Below are 18658 nucleotides of genomic sequence, written 5' to 3' on the forward strand. Positions count from 1 at the left end.
TTGTGTTAGTGTGAGTGTGAGAGCGCAATTCAAAAGTAATAGAGAAAAAATCCAAACATAGGCTATTTTGGGGGTTCATGCATTAAAAATATCAAAGCACTTTTTTTGAAAAATGTTAAGCTTCAGCTGTTATGTAGCCATTTTGTTTCGATGACCGTTTTCTATCTTTTTTTCATTTGTGTTGGCAACTTTCAAAGTGGAAAGGTCTTCCTTTTGTGACGTGCTTCCTGTTGCTCTGATCCATCCGACTTCTTCCTTTTAATGCACGGTCATCTTAACTCCTTGTTTTTATTTTGGGGTTTATTAATTTAAATACCTCCTGTTATGTATCCTTAAATATCTAAGTGCTGTCTGGTTAGCAGAACCTTGTCTTACGTGGCCGTCTGTCGTGCGCTACAATCTGTACAGAGCTAGATGCTGAACCAGGCGACCCGCATGACTGCACGGTTGTGGGGTTAAACCATGCTTGTTCTTATTATCAGAACTTTAACCAGTGTAACTAAGCAAGTTTTGTTTTGAGTGTGTGTGTGTTTTCTTTTCAAGCGGGGTGGATTCTCGGATGTCTTTTTTTGTTTACTAAGCCAGTTAAGTACTGCATTCTGATGATGGCAGGACTAGAGGGATGGTACTTTTTCTTTTGGAGGAGGTTTTAAGTCAGACTTGAGAGACTGATGTCAGTTACTGACAATTTTATAAGAAATTATTTGTAAAAAAATAAATAAAACATGGTATTTCACTGGTTGTATCATTTGTAATTTAATCTGAAGTCTTTTTCTTCCCTGAAAGTCACAGATGATGATGCATTACACCAAACAATTATTATTGTAGCATATAATAATTTATATGCTTATTAACAATAATAACACTTTAAGATATCGTTTATATAGCTTTTAGGTCACATAATCAATGTTTTTATGTCCATGAACATCCACCTAACAGTAGAGACCCTTGAAGCAAAGCAATATATCAGCACAGACAATACAGGCCTATAGAAAAGCATCCCCTGCTGTGCACTAATGATTTCAACACAATGTTGAACGTGGCAATTTGTCCTCTCACAGCGAGGATTAAAGCAAGTAACATTGTTAACCTTGGAACCATCCCTGTTTGCATAAATAAGGAAATTTTCCCTTTTGTTTGTAATTTCCCTATTTGTTTGTGGTTATGAGGCTGGTGGTCATTTAGTGCCTGTAAATGGTCATTAAATGGAAATCACCATAGGCTAGTTGTTGCTCATTTTAAAAGAATAATGTGAGAAGTTGGGTTCCCCTTTTAATAACGATAAAGTATCTTGTTCTTTTCTGAAAAAGTCCCTTGGATATTGTACAGGAGTTAAACAGCTTCAGACTATACACAATGAAGACTGAGAGGAAAACGTTAAATCTAAGTAAATAGTGATTAAATAAACTTGGTCATTGGTTTTTAAGCATGTATGTAGGTCACCTCTAGGGCAGCTGTGTAAACTTCATAGTAATGTATAGACTGTAACTGTGAAGTGTTAACCGGTTAAGAGGAGGGAAGCCAGTGCCATATTATATCAGTTTGATGTGATTGTATTAAGAAATGATGACAATGTTTCTATTCTGTGTTCTTTACAGACTTTTCTGGAAGTGTCTGTTTAATAAAGTCTTTGAGATCACGGAGATGCTCGTGAGTGATTTTTGCATGTACATTAGTGTGGTGTTCATGAACATAAGACTTGCTTTCTGTGTCTGACACAATCCATGCTTTCTCCTATTCAAGCTAAATACAGCAGCATAAGGTTGTGTAATAAACATTTGAACTATTTTATAAAAAAAAAAAAATGTGTTGTCATAATTGACAAATTCCCTATTAGTATTCACAGCATATAAGTTCACAACATTAAAAGAGATATTGTTTTAAAGTGCAATATACACACTGGCTCGTTCCTCAGCTTGTAGGTGTACATAATGTACATGCAAATACACACACAGATGAGCATGTAACATCTGGAGAGGAGGAGTGTGTCAGTGGAGCTTACGGAATGATTCCAGTAGTGTCTTCAATATGAAACCGCTGTCTAAGCCTCTCAGCTACAGGCAAAAACAGCAGCTCCCAGCATGCTTCCTGGACCTGTCTGACTCCATCATCAGAAGGCCACTGCAAAGCTCCTCTGTCTGTCCAAAACACAAGACAAAATGTCTACATTAAGTTCATACAAAATTTTTAATCATTAAAATAAACAGTGTTTTCTTCATGTAATGTCATATGTGCAGTGCACATGCCAAAGTTACTGTCAACTGACTGTTATTTGATTAATATTATATATACAATTTGTTTTATATATTGTTTTACATTGTCATATACAGTGGGTACGGAAAGTATTCAGACCCCCTTAAATTTTTCACTCTTTGTTATATTGCAGCCATTTGCTAAAATCATTTAAGTTAATTTTTTTTCCTCATTAATGTACACACAGCACCCCATATTGACAGAAAAACACAGAATTGTTGACATCTTTGCAGATTTATTAAAAAAGAAAAACTGAAAAATGCTCAGTATTTAGTAGAAGCACCCATTTGATCTAATACGAATACTTTCCGTACCCACTGTATATAATTTACATTAATATTTTAATTAATAAAATAGAAATATATATATTATATTATATTGGATATGTATTAAATTTGTTATCAAATATTAAAATTAAAAAATAGAATTATAATATACATTATATTGTATTGTACTATATTTTATTGCAAATTAATATTTTAAATATTAATGCAAATTAATTATATATAATAAATCAAATTTATGTTATTTGATTTGAATTATTATATACACATGCATCATTTGAATATCTTTGACCGTTGCAAGCAATGACTGTTATCACTTTTTTAGTTTTTAATTAATTGTACCAAATTAGCATATTAAACTGCCAGTGCTGATGCTTGTGTGTTTATACGTATATACCTGTGTAGAGCCACAAGATCTCCAACAGCTCTTCAGCGTGTTGCAGCTCTCCATCTAAAGAGCAGTTCCACAGAGTCTGACACACAACAGTGGCCAGATGCCAGTCCTGAGGCCCGAAGTCACACAGACAGTCAATAAGCCTGCAATATGGAGATAGAGAGAAGGCATAGTACTTATACATTATACATACAGTGTTGTCAAAAGATGAAAGCATACTGAAGAGAGAGGCAAGTTACTTCTGAACAGTTCCCTCGGCCCTCAGCATGGCCCTGTTGTCTGGATCTGCAGATAGGTTGATGAGAACTCCACATGCAGAAAAACACACATCAGGGGTCTTGGAGTCCAGGAGGGTTACCACATACTGCTCCACTGAGACACAAAAGACCAACACAACGTCAGCCTCTGGAGGTTTGGAGACAGAAAATGTGGCAGAGAGAGTGTCTCACACCTTTGTGCTGCATGATGAAGTGTCTCACATCTTTGATCTGCGACAGATTTCCAAACACACATGTGGCCTCCAAAACAGCATCCATACTGGAGCTCAGCAAGAGCTTTAGTAGCACTGCAATGACAGAAGGACAGGCGGGAGGGGGACATTACTGAAGGACCAAGACAGATGCAACATACAGGCTGCGTGCACACACACACACACACACACGTCTTACACTGTGAGATGTGTGTGTGCTGGGCACGGACCACTGAGCTCATGCCTTGGTAGAAAGACAGGTTGTTGATGGTGGCCACGGCATTAACCACTAATTCTTCACTTTCCTGTACACACCTGCACTCTGAGAGAGAAGGGCAAAAGACACAGAAATCTTAAGAGAAAACTTGTACAGAATAGGGATGCATTATAAATACGTGTAATTCGTTATGCATGTTTATTTCCTTGATTTTTCATTTGGACTACATTTGCCATCATCTAGCACTCACTTAAAGCGACTCTATTAATAGAAAACACTAAGAATTTAATAACACAGTTATATCTATCAAATTTTAAATAGGGTTATTATAGTTAACTAAAACTAAAAAATAAAAAACTTGAAATATATGTTAACTGAAAAAAAAAAAAGCTAGTTGACAAGGCAAAGTTTTCATTTAGTTTAACTTGATGTACTAAAAGAACTAAAACTGAAATTATAATAAATACAAACTAATATTTAAAAAGACAAAATAAACAAAAAATTACTAAAACTTTAACCAAATTGAAATAAAAATGGAAAATATGAAAATATAAACATTCATGAAATAATAATATAACATATAACAGTATCTCAATACTAAAATAAGACTGTTCTCAAAATGAGTATCCATTTTTCTACAATGCATTATAATGTTGTGATGCCTAAATTCACTTGTAGAATTTAAAACAGCTGATTGTTTGGTTTTTAGAGTTTTATTTTGAGTGTATTAATACAAGATAGTACAGAACATTAATTTCGCTTATTTAAACAACTGTTAGTTCGTCAAATCACTTCCCTTATGAAAAGTGACCTTGGGTTTTATTATAGTAAATATGTAGTAACCAAGGTTTTTTTTTTAATTTGACTGATTGATTACCATACGTATAACCACAGTTTTACTACAAATACCATGGTTAAACTATAGTTAGTGTAGCAAAATCACGATTAATTTGTGGTTATCATGGTCTAACTACAATAAAGGTTTTTTTTGTTTGTTTTTTTTGGTTTATTTGTAGTAAAACCATGGTTCATTTTCGTAAGGGCTTCCTTGTCTGCATATGTACCTTATCTGCAGGATTTAGCGTTACGCCAGTAGGTGGAGACAAATTACCGTCTATATAAGTGAGTCATTGAACTATCAATTCAAATGATTTGTTCAATCAGCAGCTGCCTGAACGAGTCATTGAATCATTCAACCAATTCGTTCGAAAAACAAATTGTTGCAGCGGTTCTGCTGTGGCTTTGTTTTAACCTTATCTTTATCTAGTTGTCGGAGCAAAAACAATAACTAAATCTTTTTATTTACACCCCACTGTTTTGGCACATTACAGGGCACAGGTCTTCAACCCTGCTCCTGAGAGGCCACACAGCATTTAACCACTATATTTACAATAATCATTTAAATTTTAAGTAGTGTCTTCTCAGCATTTCAACACTGCATCAACTACTGATGAACACACTGAGTGATAATTCAAATATAAATTAATGAGTTATTTAACCATGTATTACTATGTCTTTGGACGGCTTTTGTCTTTTAAACACATTAAAGTGCACAAATTCACATTATTTCTTATTTATATGTAATCCAGGGATTTTTGTCATCTGAACCTCTTTCACCTAATATATTTACTTGAAGTACCCCTCGGATTTTAAGATAATAATTTAATAATTATGTAACATATTTGGATGTTCACAGTTCTCTGACATTGGTTGGTGGTCACATGATATGCAGGTAAACAAATATGTCTAAATATCTAAGAATATCCGATTTAAATCAATGAGATAAATGAGTTAGGTCAAAAGTAATCAAAAAGTAGTCTGATTATAGTACCTAAAATGTGTAATTTATGAATTACGTTACTAACTAAAATTTTTGTCATGTAATTTGGAATCAGTAACAGACTACAATTTGTAAGTAATCTACCCAGCTCTGGCTACAGTATAGCATCAGCCAGATGGTTCAATTCTTGGTACAGAAGATCAGATCGCTGCTCACTTCCTCCTTGAGAAGTTTCAAAACCATTCGTGTGAATTTCGGTGTGAGTACTTCACGATAAATCCGAAATTGAGGTAGTCAGAATCTGCCAGCGTGTGTGACTGTAGTAAGATCCTGTATTTCCCGTTCAAAGTGCGGTTTGCTCTGTAAGTGTTTGTGCGTCACACTGCAAAGCGTGTGTTCGTTTCGAAACACCTTTTGTTGTGGCAAATGCTCTGTCATTGTTACCCTTGATTTCTCAGTTTCTTTTCGATTTATATTTTCATCATAACAGGATGTCATTTTAATGTACCAGACATAAGGTAGATAAGCGAGAAACAATAAATCTCCCACCCATTTCCTCTCTAACTGTCCACATCTCAGTTCTAAAAATGACAGCATCCTCTAACTGTCATTTCTAACTGCAAGAATCTAGAAGTAAGTTTTAATATCATTTCTCACATTCTAAAAATGACATATATTTCCACAGGACACAAATCTCTATTTCAAAAAGGAAATGCATAACCACCTCTTCGCCCTAACATGCCTGCTTCTGAAACGTTTGCATGCAGAACCAAAACCAAGCTTCCATCCATCACCGTCAAACCACAGTGCAACATCTCTGAGAACACCAGGCTGCACATAAATAGAGCTAAGCATAACAAAAACATGCAGTTTACAGACTGGCTGCTCTCGTCATTGGAGAGGATGCAGTAACTTGAGGGCCTGTGCCAGTAATCGACGTGGAGAGAACAGCATGTGATTGCACTGTGCAGAGCAACCAACTTGCACATTCATTCAAGTTCAAGGAAGTAAACTTAGCCTGACACATCTGTGTTGCTGTGTGTTTAAAGTCACGTCGCTTTTGCTAAGCATTGGTCACGTACACAATGCTTTGAGAGTGACAACCGCATTGAAATGCATGAGTGAATGCACTGCAGTATCTGTAAAGTACATTCCCAGTGGGTTTTCTGTAAATATGGAATTTTTGCTGAATGAACTATTAACTAATTACCCACTTAGAGGAGTGTGTGTATATTTCATGGTTATGTTTTGTACCCAGCACTTCCAGTAGCAGCTGTACACACAGTGTGTTGGCAGCTAGTGCCGTGCCCACGGTGGGATGGATGGCCAGGTTGGCCAGCAGTCTGATCAGTTTGACCAGGACGTCCTCTCTCTCAGGGGCACGGAATTGCTCAGGGGGCGATGGTGTTTCCTGGTAGACCTGAAAAAGATCTAAGAGGACATCTATCACGCCTTCCTCTTCATAGACTCTCTCCCTGGCTTCAGGGCTCTTGGCTGTCAGATTTCCTAGTGTGAACAGGAGACGCACTACCAGATCCTGCACATAAGAAAAGACAGAGGACAAGTGTGTATAGTAGGTCTATGTTGAGTAGGTCTAAGTTAAGGTGACAACACATGCAACTAATTACATTTAATATGCATATACATATATTAATGCATTTATCTAATTTGACATATTTGGCATTGATCCATAAATAATGACATAACACCCTCTTGTAAGACATAACATGTACTATATATTTCTTTTAAAAATGTGTCTATCTATCTATCTATCTATCTATCTATCTGCTACTAATTGGTAATTTGGATTCTTTGCATGGTGGAATACCAGAACTTGAAATTTATATTTACATATATTTTTAAATATTTATAGTATAATTTATACCACAAGTATTTTATACTTATATTTTATATTTATATTACATAGTTTATATTTAAATATTAATGCAAACACTGGGACTCCAGATCAGCGGCATACATATCTAAAATATGTACCATTAAATGTGGGGAAGATTTTCATTATTGAGTTATCATTGTATTCCATGTTGTATTTCTTGTGTGTTCTGAAGCAGTTTGAGAAATGTGTAATCTGTTTTTTTTTTTCATAAAGCACAAGTTGCAAACATTTACATTATATATATATATATATATATATTGGACACAAACAAATACTAATAATTACACACAGACCTATTATTTACTAAAAGGAATGTAATATGTTAACTAATATGTAAAATTATGAGATAAATTAGGATTAAGCCTGGTGTTTAGCCATTTGATGGTCCACTAAACCCATGCAAAAATCACTTGACACTTCTGTGAATCTAGCAGCCTTTTGTTAACTTTATTTTGTCAGACAGTTTAAACAGATTTTCAACAACTTCTTTGTTTTCATTTAGAATGCATGAAAAAGCGGGGTGCAGAGAGAGACTTCTGGCAGTAGTCTCGAGGACAGTATGTCCCTATGTGAGGCACAGGGTGTGTGGAACTGTGTTTATGATACCTAGTACTCAGTGTGGACCGTGTTTATTCTTTATGAGATTGGGAGCATATGATCTCATTACACTTAGGGCCAGAAGGAAAGAGAGAGAAGAACATGAGCTGTCTGTACCGAAATAAAACGAAAAGAAAAACACACACACCTTCATAGACCATTGCTCAAGTTCCACTTGAAAGCAGAAAGCGGAACATGCAGCCTATAAGCTTACATGTGTGTGTTTGTTTCACTGTATGTCTGAGCGTGTGTGGACAGTGTACATATACTTGGGCCAAATTCACCTGTTTCCTGCTGTATTTGCCTAGCAGGTCCAAAAATAGGCTGCAGCAGTGTGGCGTCTCAGCTAGTGCATGACAGCATTCAGTGTAGGTGGACAGCTTGCTGGAGACCGAACACACACAAGCATATTCGCACACATCACATGGCACAACTTTATCAACACTAATCAAAAAGCTAAATTCCTCAAACTAAAATTTGAAATGAACTCAGCTGGTGGATATTTAAAATGCATTTTATAGCATGCATTACAAAACTTTTAACCAGTGGTCCTCAATCAGGGGGCCCATTACAGGGCCTCAGAAAACTGCTAATGGGGAACTCAAGATGACTTCAAATCATTTGAAATAAAAGAAAACATAAAATGACTAAAAATCAAGATACAGTATTTATAATTTTAATTCAAATGTTTTGATCTTTACATTATGATGTGAGGCATACACATACAGTGTTTCATTTATAAAATATGAAACATTTCTATATGATATTTATGTATGATATTTTATAAATGAAATATTTTAATGTAACAAAAGTAAAGCCATTTGAATTTTTTGCATTGTGGAATTTGAAAACTTAAAATTTACATATTTTAAAATATTTATACTTATATTTATCTTCCATTTATTTATTCTTATATTTTATCAAAAAATTAAATTATCACCCATAAGCAAAACATAAGCCAAAAAAAATCTTATTTTAACTTCCACAGACTAAGAAAAAATGGATATGAGGTACTCTTATCGAAGTGTGATTTCTAGACCTGTAAAAATATTGTACTGTAAATTAATAAATCTTATAACTGTGGGCATTTTTTGAATCAATATACATTTTTCTAGTTATGTCAAGTTCTACAATATTTTATCGGGTAGAAATTATAAAATATAAAAATGTTGGCCTTGGAGTTAAAAAGGTTTAGACTCACTGTTCTAAACACTTATTAATTTGAATGCACACACACATCACAATGACAACTGAAAGACAGACTCACCTGAATATTCGGGCCACATTAATGCAGATGTCAATGTCACTGCGGTGGTTCTCCAGAATCAAGCAAAGAGTAGAGAATGCCTTGTTAGACAGGAAGGAAAGCCGAGACTCAGACTGGTCAGCTATATTTCTCAAAGCTGCTGTGACCTAGAAAGGGTCAAGAGGTCAAGACTGTGAGCAACTGTGTGTTTGAGGAACACACACTCTCACACACACACACACACACACAAAAGAAATGTATGAGTATGTATGTTTGGCGATTGAGTGTGAATGAGGGACTGTGCAGCAGGTGTGCATGTGTGTGTACTACTGCCTAATGGGTAGAGATGCATATAAAAGAGGAAGCACTTATAATCAAGAAGAAATAACAGTAGGTCTTTAAAGTGGCCTCCTAAATCTCTCCATCAAGAGCAAGAGACACTGATTAGGATACATGGAGGGCGCCTGCTAGAGCTGCTTGGCCCATCGGGCCGTACTTTCATAAAAATCCTCATTTCCGTCTGCCAACAGACTAATGAGTGGCACAGCAATTGGCACTGAACATCAAACCATCCGTGCGGAGTTCAGGAAGTTTGTTTGGGCAAAGTTAAATCATTCCTGTGAGACGTACTTTGTGCTGGAGGAGTATGAAGTAAAATATGGACATGGAGAAGTGGAAAAAGGGCATCCTCCCAGACAAAAGCAAAAACAAAAGCAGAGGAAAAGCACATTAAAATCTGCCCTTTAGGACTTCCGGGTTAAGCATGGCGTGAGTAGACGCACGCGAGTGTAGCTCCCGCCCTCTTTTGTTCATTTGGTTGTTATTTTTTCGATATATATTCAATACAATCGATTATCTGGTAGCTGATACTACGTGAAGTCACGGTGGAACAAAAATGGTGAATAGAAAGCAACTTCGGAATAAAACTGGCGACAGAGACGGCGAAGCTTCTTCGAGCAAGGCCGACGAAATATCACCACCCTCTGAGGGCCTAACGGCTTTACCTGAAGATCTCGAAAAACTCCGGTCAGCGCTCCTTTCCGACATGACGCAAGTAGTTCACTCACTTTTAAAAACAGAACTGGCTGGTGCACTGTCACCTGTGAACGCGACATTGGAACAAGTGAAATCATATTACGAAGCTCATGACGAACGACTTCGCGAGGTTGAAGATGGACTAAATGACTACAGTGACAGGCTGGCGAATGTCGAGGTTTCAATGGACGCGCTACGGAAAGAGAACGTGTTTCTGAAGGAAAAGCTGGATGATCTCGAAAATCGATCACGGAGATCTAACATGAGAGTGGTGGGCATCCCTGAAAAGTTGGAAGGATCAGACCCGATTAAATTTATGACTGATTTTTTTGAGGAAGTAATGGGGAAGGACTTCTTCACGAGTCCTCTTGTTCTTTCTCGTGCACACCGAGTCGGACCCAACCCAACCAACGATGCAAGGGCCAAGCAGACCAAACCCAGAGTGTTTCTGGTTCTTTTTCACTTCTTCCAGGACAAGCATCACATCCTCAGATTCAGTAGGCAACAGCGGGAATTGCTCTTTCGCGGACACAGGGTGTTTTTCCACGACGATTTCAGCGCTGAGCTGGGGAAAAAGCGAGCGGCGTTTAAAGATGTGAAGTCTCGGCTATACGAGAAGGGAGTCAGATTCGGTCTCTTGTACCCTGCAAGGCTCCGTGTTACTCACGAAGGGAAAACGCACTTCTTCGACACGCCAGAAGAAGCCAATGAGTTCTACCGTACTCACTGGGGTGAAGAATAATGCGCAAAGACGTTCCTTTCTCTCCCTCGGGTAAGAAATAGAAAACTTTGTTAGTTTTATATCGTATGTGCAAAACCCGAGGTTGAACTGGACTTATAAGTATAATTGCACACTCCATTCTGTTTTATTTTTATTTACTTATTTATTTATTTTCAAAGCCGGATAACGTACACAATTGTTGACAATTTTTGTTTCTGAACTTCTTTTAAAAGGGGGCTACACCCACTTTGTATACGACTCTATTTGTTGTTAGTTCGCATACTTTGGACGTTTTTTCGTTTGTTTTTGTTTTATCTGCGATCATCCTCTGTTAGGGAATTAGATCTAGGAATTATAATGTTCAATTCCTGTTTTGGTTGTGAATAGAAAGCAACTTCGGAATAAAACTGGCGCCAGAGACGGCGAAGCTTCTTCGAGCAAGGCCGACGAAATATCACCACCCTCTGAGGGCCTAACGGCTTTACCTGAAGATCTCGAAAAACTCCGGTCAGCGCTCCTTTCCGACATGACGCAAGTAGTTCACTCACTTTTAAAAACAGAACTGGCTGGTGCACTGTCACCTGTGAACGCGACATTGGAACAAGTGAAATCATATTACGAAGCTCATGACGAACGACTTCGCGAGGTTGAAGATGGACTAAATGACTACAGTGACAGGCTGGCGAATGTCGAGGTTTCAATGGACGCGCTACGGAAAGAGAACGTGTTTCTGAAGGAAAAGCTGGATGATCTCGAAAATCGATCACGGAGATCTAACATGAGAGTGGTGGGCATCCCTGAAAAGTTGGAAGGATCAGACCCGATTAAATTTATGACTGATTTTTTTGAGGAAGTAATGGGGAAGGACTAGAAGGAAGGAAAATGTAACTTTCATTGTTTTAATGTATGTAGCTTTACTCCTTCAATAAAAAAAAAAAATCTGCCCTTTTATTCGACCCCATGCAACCCCACCCTTATGAAGCGCTCATATTTTGTTCCATTTCGCTCCCAGAGCAGAGTTCTGAGAAACATCCATGTGGGGTTCAAGCATGCTGAATTCTTCAAGTCTTCAAGACACAGATTTACAATGTTTGCAATGCAAACTTATTTTGTTTTGTCTATGGTGGTGTGTGTGTTGCACAAAGCACTATTCCAGCACATAGGGGGAGCACACAACCTCGGTCACTGCACATATGCATGATGGGATCTTTTGTTTTGAGGCAACAAAGAAAAAAGGTGATCATACATCATAGAAAAGTCTTGTCAGTTCAGCCAAAAGTGAAAATTCTGTCACTATTTATTCATCTTTATTTCGTTCCAAACCTGTATGACTTTCTTTCATCTGTGGAACATAACAGATATTTTGAGAAATGTTTCTTGGTCCATACAATGGAAGTCAATGGCAACCAAAATCGCTCTTCAAAATATATTGTTTTTTTGTTCCACAGAGGCAAGCAAGCCAAACAGGTAATATATGGGTAAACCATCCCTTTAAAACAGACAAATCTATCTAATGTAGGTATATGTGTGATCGCGATCATGGTCGCCATACTGAAAACAGGGTTAGAGCTGACAATAAAGCAACTTTGACCTTTGACTCCTGCATAATCTAAGCAGCCATCAAGGATCACCCACCTGTACCAGTATGTGTCCTGCGATGATATGCTGACCTTCTCCCTCTGACTTGTGAGAAGTTACATTAGCTGAAGTAGATGGACCATGCATCAGTCTTTTTGACAGCTGCAGCAGTACGCCGATAAAGCCTTTAGACAGCAGCAGCCTGGAGAGGGCGGCGTTCCCTGAGAGGAGCTTCAGTGAGCCGACACAGTACAGCACAGCTTCACCTTTACTCCACACATCCTCACAATGGAGCAGAGACAGTAGGGAGTCTGTGTGTGTACACATAATGGGCTGATGTTAGAGATAATTGAGCTGATTAGCTGATTGAGTTTAGAAATTCTGGGTAAGTTATGTAATAATCGGGTCTCACCTAGGATGCAGCCGTTTAGGAACAGGGTGTCGTTACTAGCTTTCCGGCTGATTTTGAAGACAAGTTTGCAGATGTTCAGCAAGTTGTTTCCAGTCACATTGAGCTTGTAATATAGACAAAAGCAATAAGCCAGTAAAACTCATTTCAAATTTCACATATACTAGTATGTTCTTATCTTACAAAGTAGAGGCTGGTTAAGATCAGACCTTGTAAATTATGTTGTTTGACACATTTAGATTGTTAGGTTTTCAGAAATACTAAGATGTTTTCTTGCATTTTTAAGACTTTTTCTCATTTAGGATCATGAACATGCCTGCAAATATCGATACTCTGTGTCATGGAATGTGCGACTACACAAAATAAAACCCTAAATAAAAAACATTTTTTGATGTGTTTTGTTATATCAGTTTCTCAGGAAGACGCTTTTTTATTTTTTATTTTTTCAAATACATTTACGCTGTACATTCTTATCAGTTCATACATGTTCAGTTAGCTGGAAATCAAACCCATAATCTTGGCTTTGCTAGCCCCATGATCTACTGTTATAGCATCAGGAAAGCACACATAAGCATTTCTCCACACTTCTTCTGTTTAAAAGTTTATGTTAAAATGTTGTTTTCATAGGTAAATTTTTTTGAATCCATTTAGGATAAATTTGACCCAGAACATAATGATCATACCCAGATTTTTAACGTAATTCAAGGTTTAAGACATACAGTACTGTGTGTGTGTGTGTGTGTGTGTGTGTGTGTGTGGATATACTCACTGCCAGAATAAGTTTGGCTAATGTTAGGTTAAGTCGGTCCGATCCCACATCTATAAGCCTGAAGAGTGTTCTAAGGATGGCAGACCTCTTTTTACACTGCCTTCCCAGCATTCCTCTCTCTGCCAGGGTGTTATAGAGACCATTGCATGCGTTACACAGCTCTCCCACTATCTCATCTGACATGGCATCACCTATAAGGATTGTTTTTTTTTTAAAAGACAAAACCTGATCAGTATACTGTATGCTGTATGTTCCAGTGCACAAAATAACACAATGTCAAGGTCGCATTTCAAACCAAATTTTTCACACAGTATTAATTGCAGCATTGTCATCCTTCAACTGTCCCTGTGAAGGACAGAGAAAGAAGAGTAGTCTGTGGGGTACACAGCCTCTTTCATTCAGCTGATCTGATGTGTACACAGAGTAGGCTTACTGACATTTCACTGACATTTGGCCCACATGTCAACACCCACTGACAGAGTTAACATGGCCCTCCAGGGCAAATTCCCCCCCTGTATGGTATGCATCATTAGTGCATATATAATAGCTCTGTACTGTCTTTCCACATGTACTGGCTCTGAGCACAACAACATAATATGTCACTGAGTTTTAAGTTAGATTAGACTTCAATAGAGTATCAATATCTCCAAAATCCCCTGGGTTCAATTAAAATCGATAAATAATCTTTTTTTTTTTCATCTTTGCATCTTAGACTAGCTGTTGCTTGCAGAATAATTATCCATCTCTACATGCTTTTAACCATTGTGTGCACTGGCAATGCCTTATGCTGGATCAAACTTGCCTTTAGGGGATAAGTCACAGGCTGCATTTTTCAAAGCTATTTTTGCTAAAACAAATGTTTCTCAAATCTGTTTCCAAGATTGTTGGCATTCTCCTCAACGGCACCCTCTGATGATGCCATGGAGAATATGAATGGTATTTTATGCATGAACCAAGAGTCTCTTGGCACAATAAATATTTGATATTTATCTTTTAAATGAATTTCTATGAATTTTCAAAGTGCTTAAATATTTACTGCCATTAGATTGCATTTCACGGTTCTTTTCCCCCGCCACATGCTTTGACTTTAAAAGCTCTATACCGTGCCAAGCTCAACAAAAGTTTTGTTTTTATTCCTCTGCATTCAGATATTGTTTTTCTTTCTCCCTGCAGTTTTGCTTTCACTCAGGGACACATTCAAGTGCTAAAGTGCAGCTCTTTAGTATGAACTTGCATAAGCACAATCCAATAACCCCACAACTGGGGCTATCTTTCTAAATCTAAAGTTAGTATTAGCAAAAAATACGAAACCACTTAAATAAAATGTTTTCGGACCTTTAAAAAAACTGTAACAGGGTGAATGGAAAATAAAACTCTCATGTTTTTGGGGGATTGACTACTTGTATGTTGTATTATTTCTCTTTAACTCATTTAAAAATATTGCTTAAATAATAAAGAAGACTGGTAAGAGTGTGCTGCAGAAAATCTGAAAATCTTAGCAACATTACATTTATTTAACTTCATATTTCTAAGAGCCCAAACAGAAGTAATGTAACATTTTTCACAGAGGGTTATGTTGAAAACTTGTTCTCACAGAACTCCCAAAAGATAATGAATGATTTTTGACCCTAAACACAGCATTAGGGTTAAATCAAAAAGCTAAATCATTCTTTCTTAAATATGTTAATTTTGAATTGACCAATTCTATGCAAACATATTGTTGGTCTGATGATGTCCAGCAAAACACATTGTGACCCTTTAATGGTCATCTTTAAGGTCATCAGATCATTACTGGTGCATATTAAGCCCATTCATAAGAGTAATTTTATCATCACCTTGTGCAAAAGACTCAAATTCTTGAAGGACAGGAAAGACTTTAGTGTTCCAGAACACAGATTCATCCATGTTGTCATCTCCTGTGTCTCCATGCCCAAGCTTGACTTCTACAGCAGAATGAGATGGAGTGGGTGTCAGACAGACAGACATATATATAAACAGACTGACAGATGTGCTTGATTGATCCCCTAAGGGACATTCAGAAATTTCACCCTAGCAGTTTGTAAAGCAAATGAATGTAATACAGGATGTTCAGCATAGCATGAAAAGGTCAGAGCTTTACACCCACACGCCTCTTCATTAGTGTCTGTTCTGTTCAAATGCCTCTCTGAGCATTTGCATTGTGGACGAGCTGCAGGAAGTAGTGGGTTGCGAAAACAACAGATCAAACGGCTATCAACATGGCATCTGGACAAAGAATCTTGAGAAACTGCTGCAGAAAAAGTGGTTTAGGTTTCCAATCTGATCAGATGTTTGTGGCTACTGGCAAGATTGTGTCAGGAGCAAGATTTCCAAGAATGTTGCTTTGTTTATCATGTGTTTGACTGTTGATTAGCGGTTTCAAGTGCAGATATATACATCATAGATATAGCAATATACCTGGTTTTGATCCTCTTTCACTGGATACATCAGTTTGCGGTATTCTGTTAATCACAAACACAAATAAATGTACATACTGAGCAGACTGAGAGCATGCATGACATCATTGTGTTTGGAACAGTGGTTAGATGAATTACAAAAACTTAAATGGTGTACATTTATATTTAACCTGAACATTTTTACAAAGTCTGCAGGTAAAAAATGCTAAAAATGTATCAACATAAATACAAGTTCAAAAGAAATATAAAACATTATTTATTTATTTATAAATGGCAGTATTATCATATAATTCACCTGTTTTCCTGGCAGACACAAGAGGTCACTGTTGTGATATTCTGATGTAGCATTTCATTTGGCCAATTATTTTCATTATATCTTTTTCTTTAACCGTCAATGATTTCAAAATCAGTTACTGGTGAAAAATAGATCACTTTCAAAATGTGCTTGTGTAAATGTTCATTAAAATATGCGTGCATGTAAAGGATACAACAGACAGGAAACCACAGGTTCACGTGCTTGTCTCAGACCTAGTCATGCACTGTCATGGTTAATTTTATCTCAGATATCAAGATATCCGTTTACATTATTTTAGTCTGTGCTATCATTAACATCAGATTAAACTGACATAGTATGTCTCAAATGTACTTGTACTGCTTAAATTCTCAATTTTTATAGTACAGTATAATGCATCATTCTTCTTTATCATATGTCACATGGGTATTTCCTAAGGATTGTGAAGAAATGATGGTACGGCTGAGCATATTTGTGGCATTGATCATATTTGGGCTTTGTACTGTCTCGATAATGCCTCATTGTTGATGGGATGCCTCGGCCGAGACGTGATCTCATCGTGTGAATCTCAAATGAGACTGTACTGGTGGTCAACACACCAGTGAGCCAGCCAGCCACAAACGGCCTGCATAATCTAATATCACTCCATTAGCAACTATAACAAGGATATGGTACAGAGAGAGGGAGAGAGAGGGCTTGCTGCCTGACTTTAACTTACTATTAAGTTCCAGAGTGTCCGTAAATGCATCCAAATTGGAAACGATTTTCAGAACCTAACATTGCGATTTTCATAAGTGGGCATTCTGGGCAATGTATTAATGAGAGTGCTTGGATTTGAATAAACAAATCTTTTAATGCGATCTGATGGATGGTTTACACAATTCTGGTGCATTTCATGCAAGAGAACATAGAAGAGAAAAGAGAATATATTTTAACTCTGAAAACTTTGGTAACGAAGGGATTAATACCACTAGGATCTACTGATCCTCAATGGCTCACAATTAACAAGTTCACTCTCTGTACAGGGTGTCCCGAGAGTCAATAACACATAAAATGTTTTATTGCTGTTCTTAGGCACAGAGCATCAATCGATTTACTGAAGGAGTTTGGTGGTGCATTGACAGTAGAGGTTTTTGTTATGAAACTCAAAGGGACAAACGCCTGATGTGAGTCCCTGTCATAAACATGCTGATTCAAAGCTACCCATCTACAGAGGTTTCAATCCTCTAAACATGTGTTCAATAAAATTACAAATGTAGGAGTACATTAAAAGAACAATAAACCTTCAAGTGCGCATAGAAGACAGCAAAAGAGACGTTTGTTCTCAAAAAGCAAACCTGTGTTTGATAAGTATGTGCAGGTCTGTTTCGGAGGATGATTTTGTTTCATGCTCTGTAACATCAGCACAGTGGAGCTTTTCTCCGTCACCTGGTTGGTCTGCTCCGATGTGAGTCCCTGTCATAAACATGTTGATTCAAAGCTACCCATCTACAGAGGTTTCAATCCTCTAAACATGTGTTCAATAAAATTACAGATGTAGGAGTACATTAAAAGAACAATAAACCTTCAAGTGCGCATAGAAGACAGCAAAAGAGACGTTTGTTCTCAAAAAGCAAACCTGTGTTTGATAAGTATGTGCAGGTCTGTTTCGGAGGATGATTTTGTTTCATGCTCTGTAACATCAGCACAGTGGAGCTTTTCTCCGTCACCTGGTTGGTCTGCTCCGATCCTTGCCTCTAGAGACATATCTGAATAGGCACACAACAACACAGCTTAGCTAAACAATCAAAAACAAAAACACATATATTAATAGATATAATCAACACATATATTTTATGTTTTTGTAATTTCTTATGCTCACCAAGGATGCATTTATTTAATCAAAAATACAGTAAAAACAGTAATATTGTGAAATATTATTACAATTTAAAATAACTGTTTTTTAATTTATTAAAAACTAATTTTTTAGCAGTCATTACTTATACTAATATGCCGATTTGTTGCTCAAGTAACATTTCTAAATATTATCAATGTTGAAGAGAGTTGTGCTGCTTAATATTTTATATTTTTGTGGAAACCATGATACATTTTTCAGGATTCTTTAATGAATATAAAGTTCAAAAGAAAAACATTTGTTTGAAATACTCTTTTTGTAAAATTATAAGTGTCTTTTCTGTTACTTTTGATAAATTTAATGCATTTCTTAAAAAAAAAAAACTTACTAACCCCAAACTACAGTATATATATATATATATATATATATATATATATATATATATATA

The 18658-nt window shown here is 36.8% G+C and overlaps 1 protein-coding gene across 3 annotated transcripts in view; it reads right to left on the reverse strand.

Moving 5' to 3' along the window:
* Positions 1-111: 111 nt before the first annotated feature.
* LOC107726428 (armadillo repeat-containing protein 2-like) overlaps positions 112-18658 on the reverse strand; it is a 21253-nt gene continuing 2706 nt past the window's right edge. Inside the window, exons 5-19 of one of the 3 annotated variants that reach the window (XM_016535986.1) lie at positions 18086-18124; positions 17714-17804; positions 16086-16129; positions 15485-15592; positions 13650-13840; positions 12884-12986; positions 12529-12782; positions 9159-9304; positions 8176-8275; positions 6652-6934; positions 3600-3722; positions 3383-3496; positions 3171-3303; positions 2935-3074; positions 112-2138 (exon numbers count right to left, since the gene is read on the reverse strand). In XM_016535986.1, the coding sequence (XP_016391472.1) occupies positions 1999-2138; positions 2935-3074; positions 3171-3303; positions 3383-3496; positions 3600-3722; positions 6652-6934; positions 8176-8275; positions 9159-9304; positions 12529-12782; positions 12884-12986; positions 13650-13840; positions 15485-15592; positions 16086-16129; positions 17714-17804; positions 18086-18124 (2009 nt within the window). In that variant the 3' untranslated portion in view covers positions 112-1998. Of the gene's footprint in view, positions 2139-2934; positions 3075-3170; positions 3304-3382; positions 3534-3599; positions 3723-6651; positions 6935-8175; positions 8276-9158; positions 9305-12528; positions 12783-12883; positions 12987-13649; positions 13841-15484; positions 15593-16085; positions 16130-17713; positions 17805-17994; positions 18125-18658 lie in introns of those variants that run through there. The other 2 variants (XM_016535985.1, XM_016535987.1) reach the window with 2 other exon arrangements.

This window comes from Sinocyclocheilus rhinocerous, unplaced genomic scaffold (assembly GCF_001515625.1).
Source record: "Sinocyclocheilus rhinocerous isolate Xijiao unplaced genomic scaffold, SAMN03320098_v1.1 scaffold605, whole genome shotgun sequence".
Taxonomy (NCBI): domain Eukaryota; kingdom Metazoa; phylum Chordata; class Actinopteri; order Cypriniformes; family Cyprinidae; genus Sinocyclocheilus; species Sinocyclocheilus rhinocerous.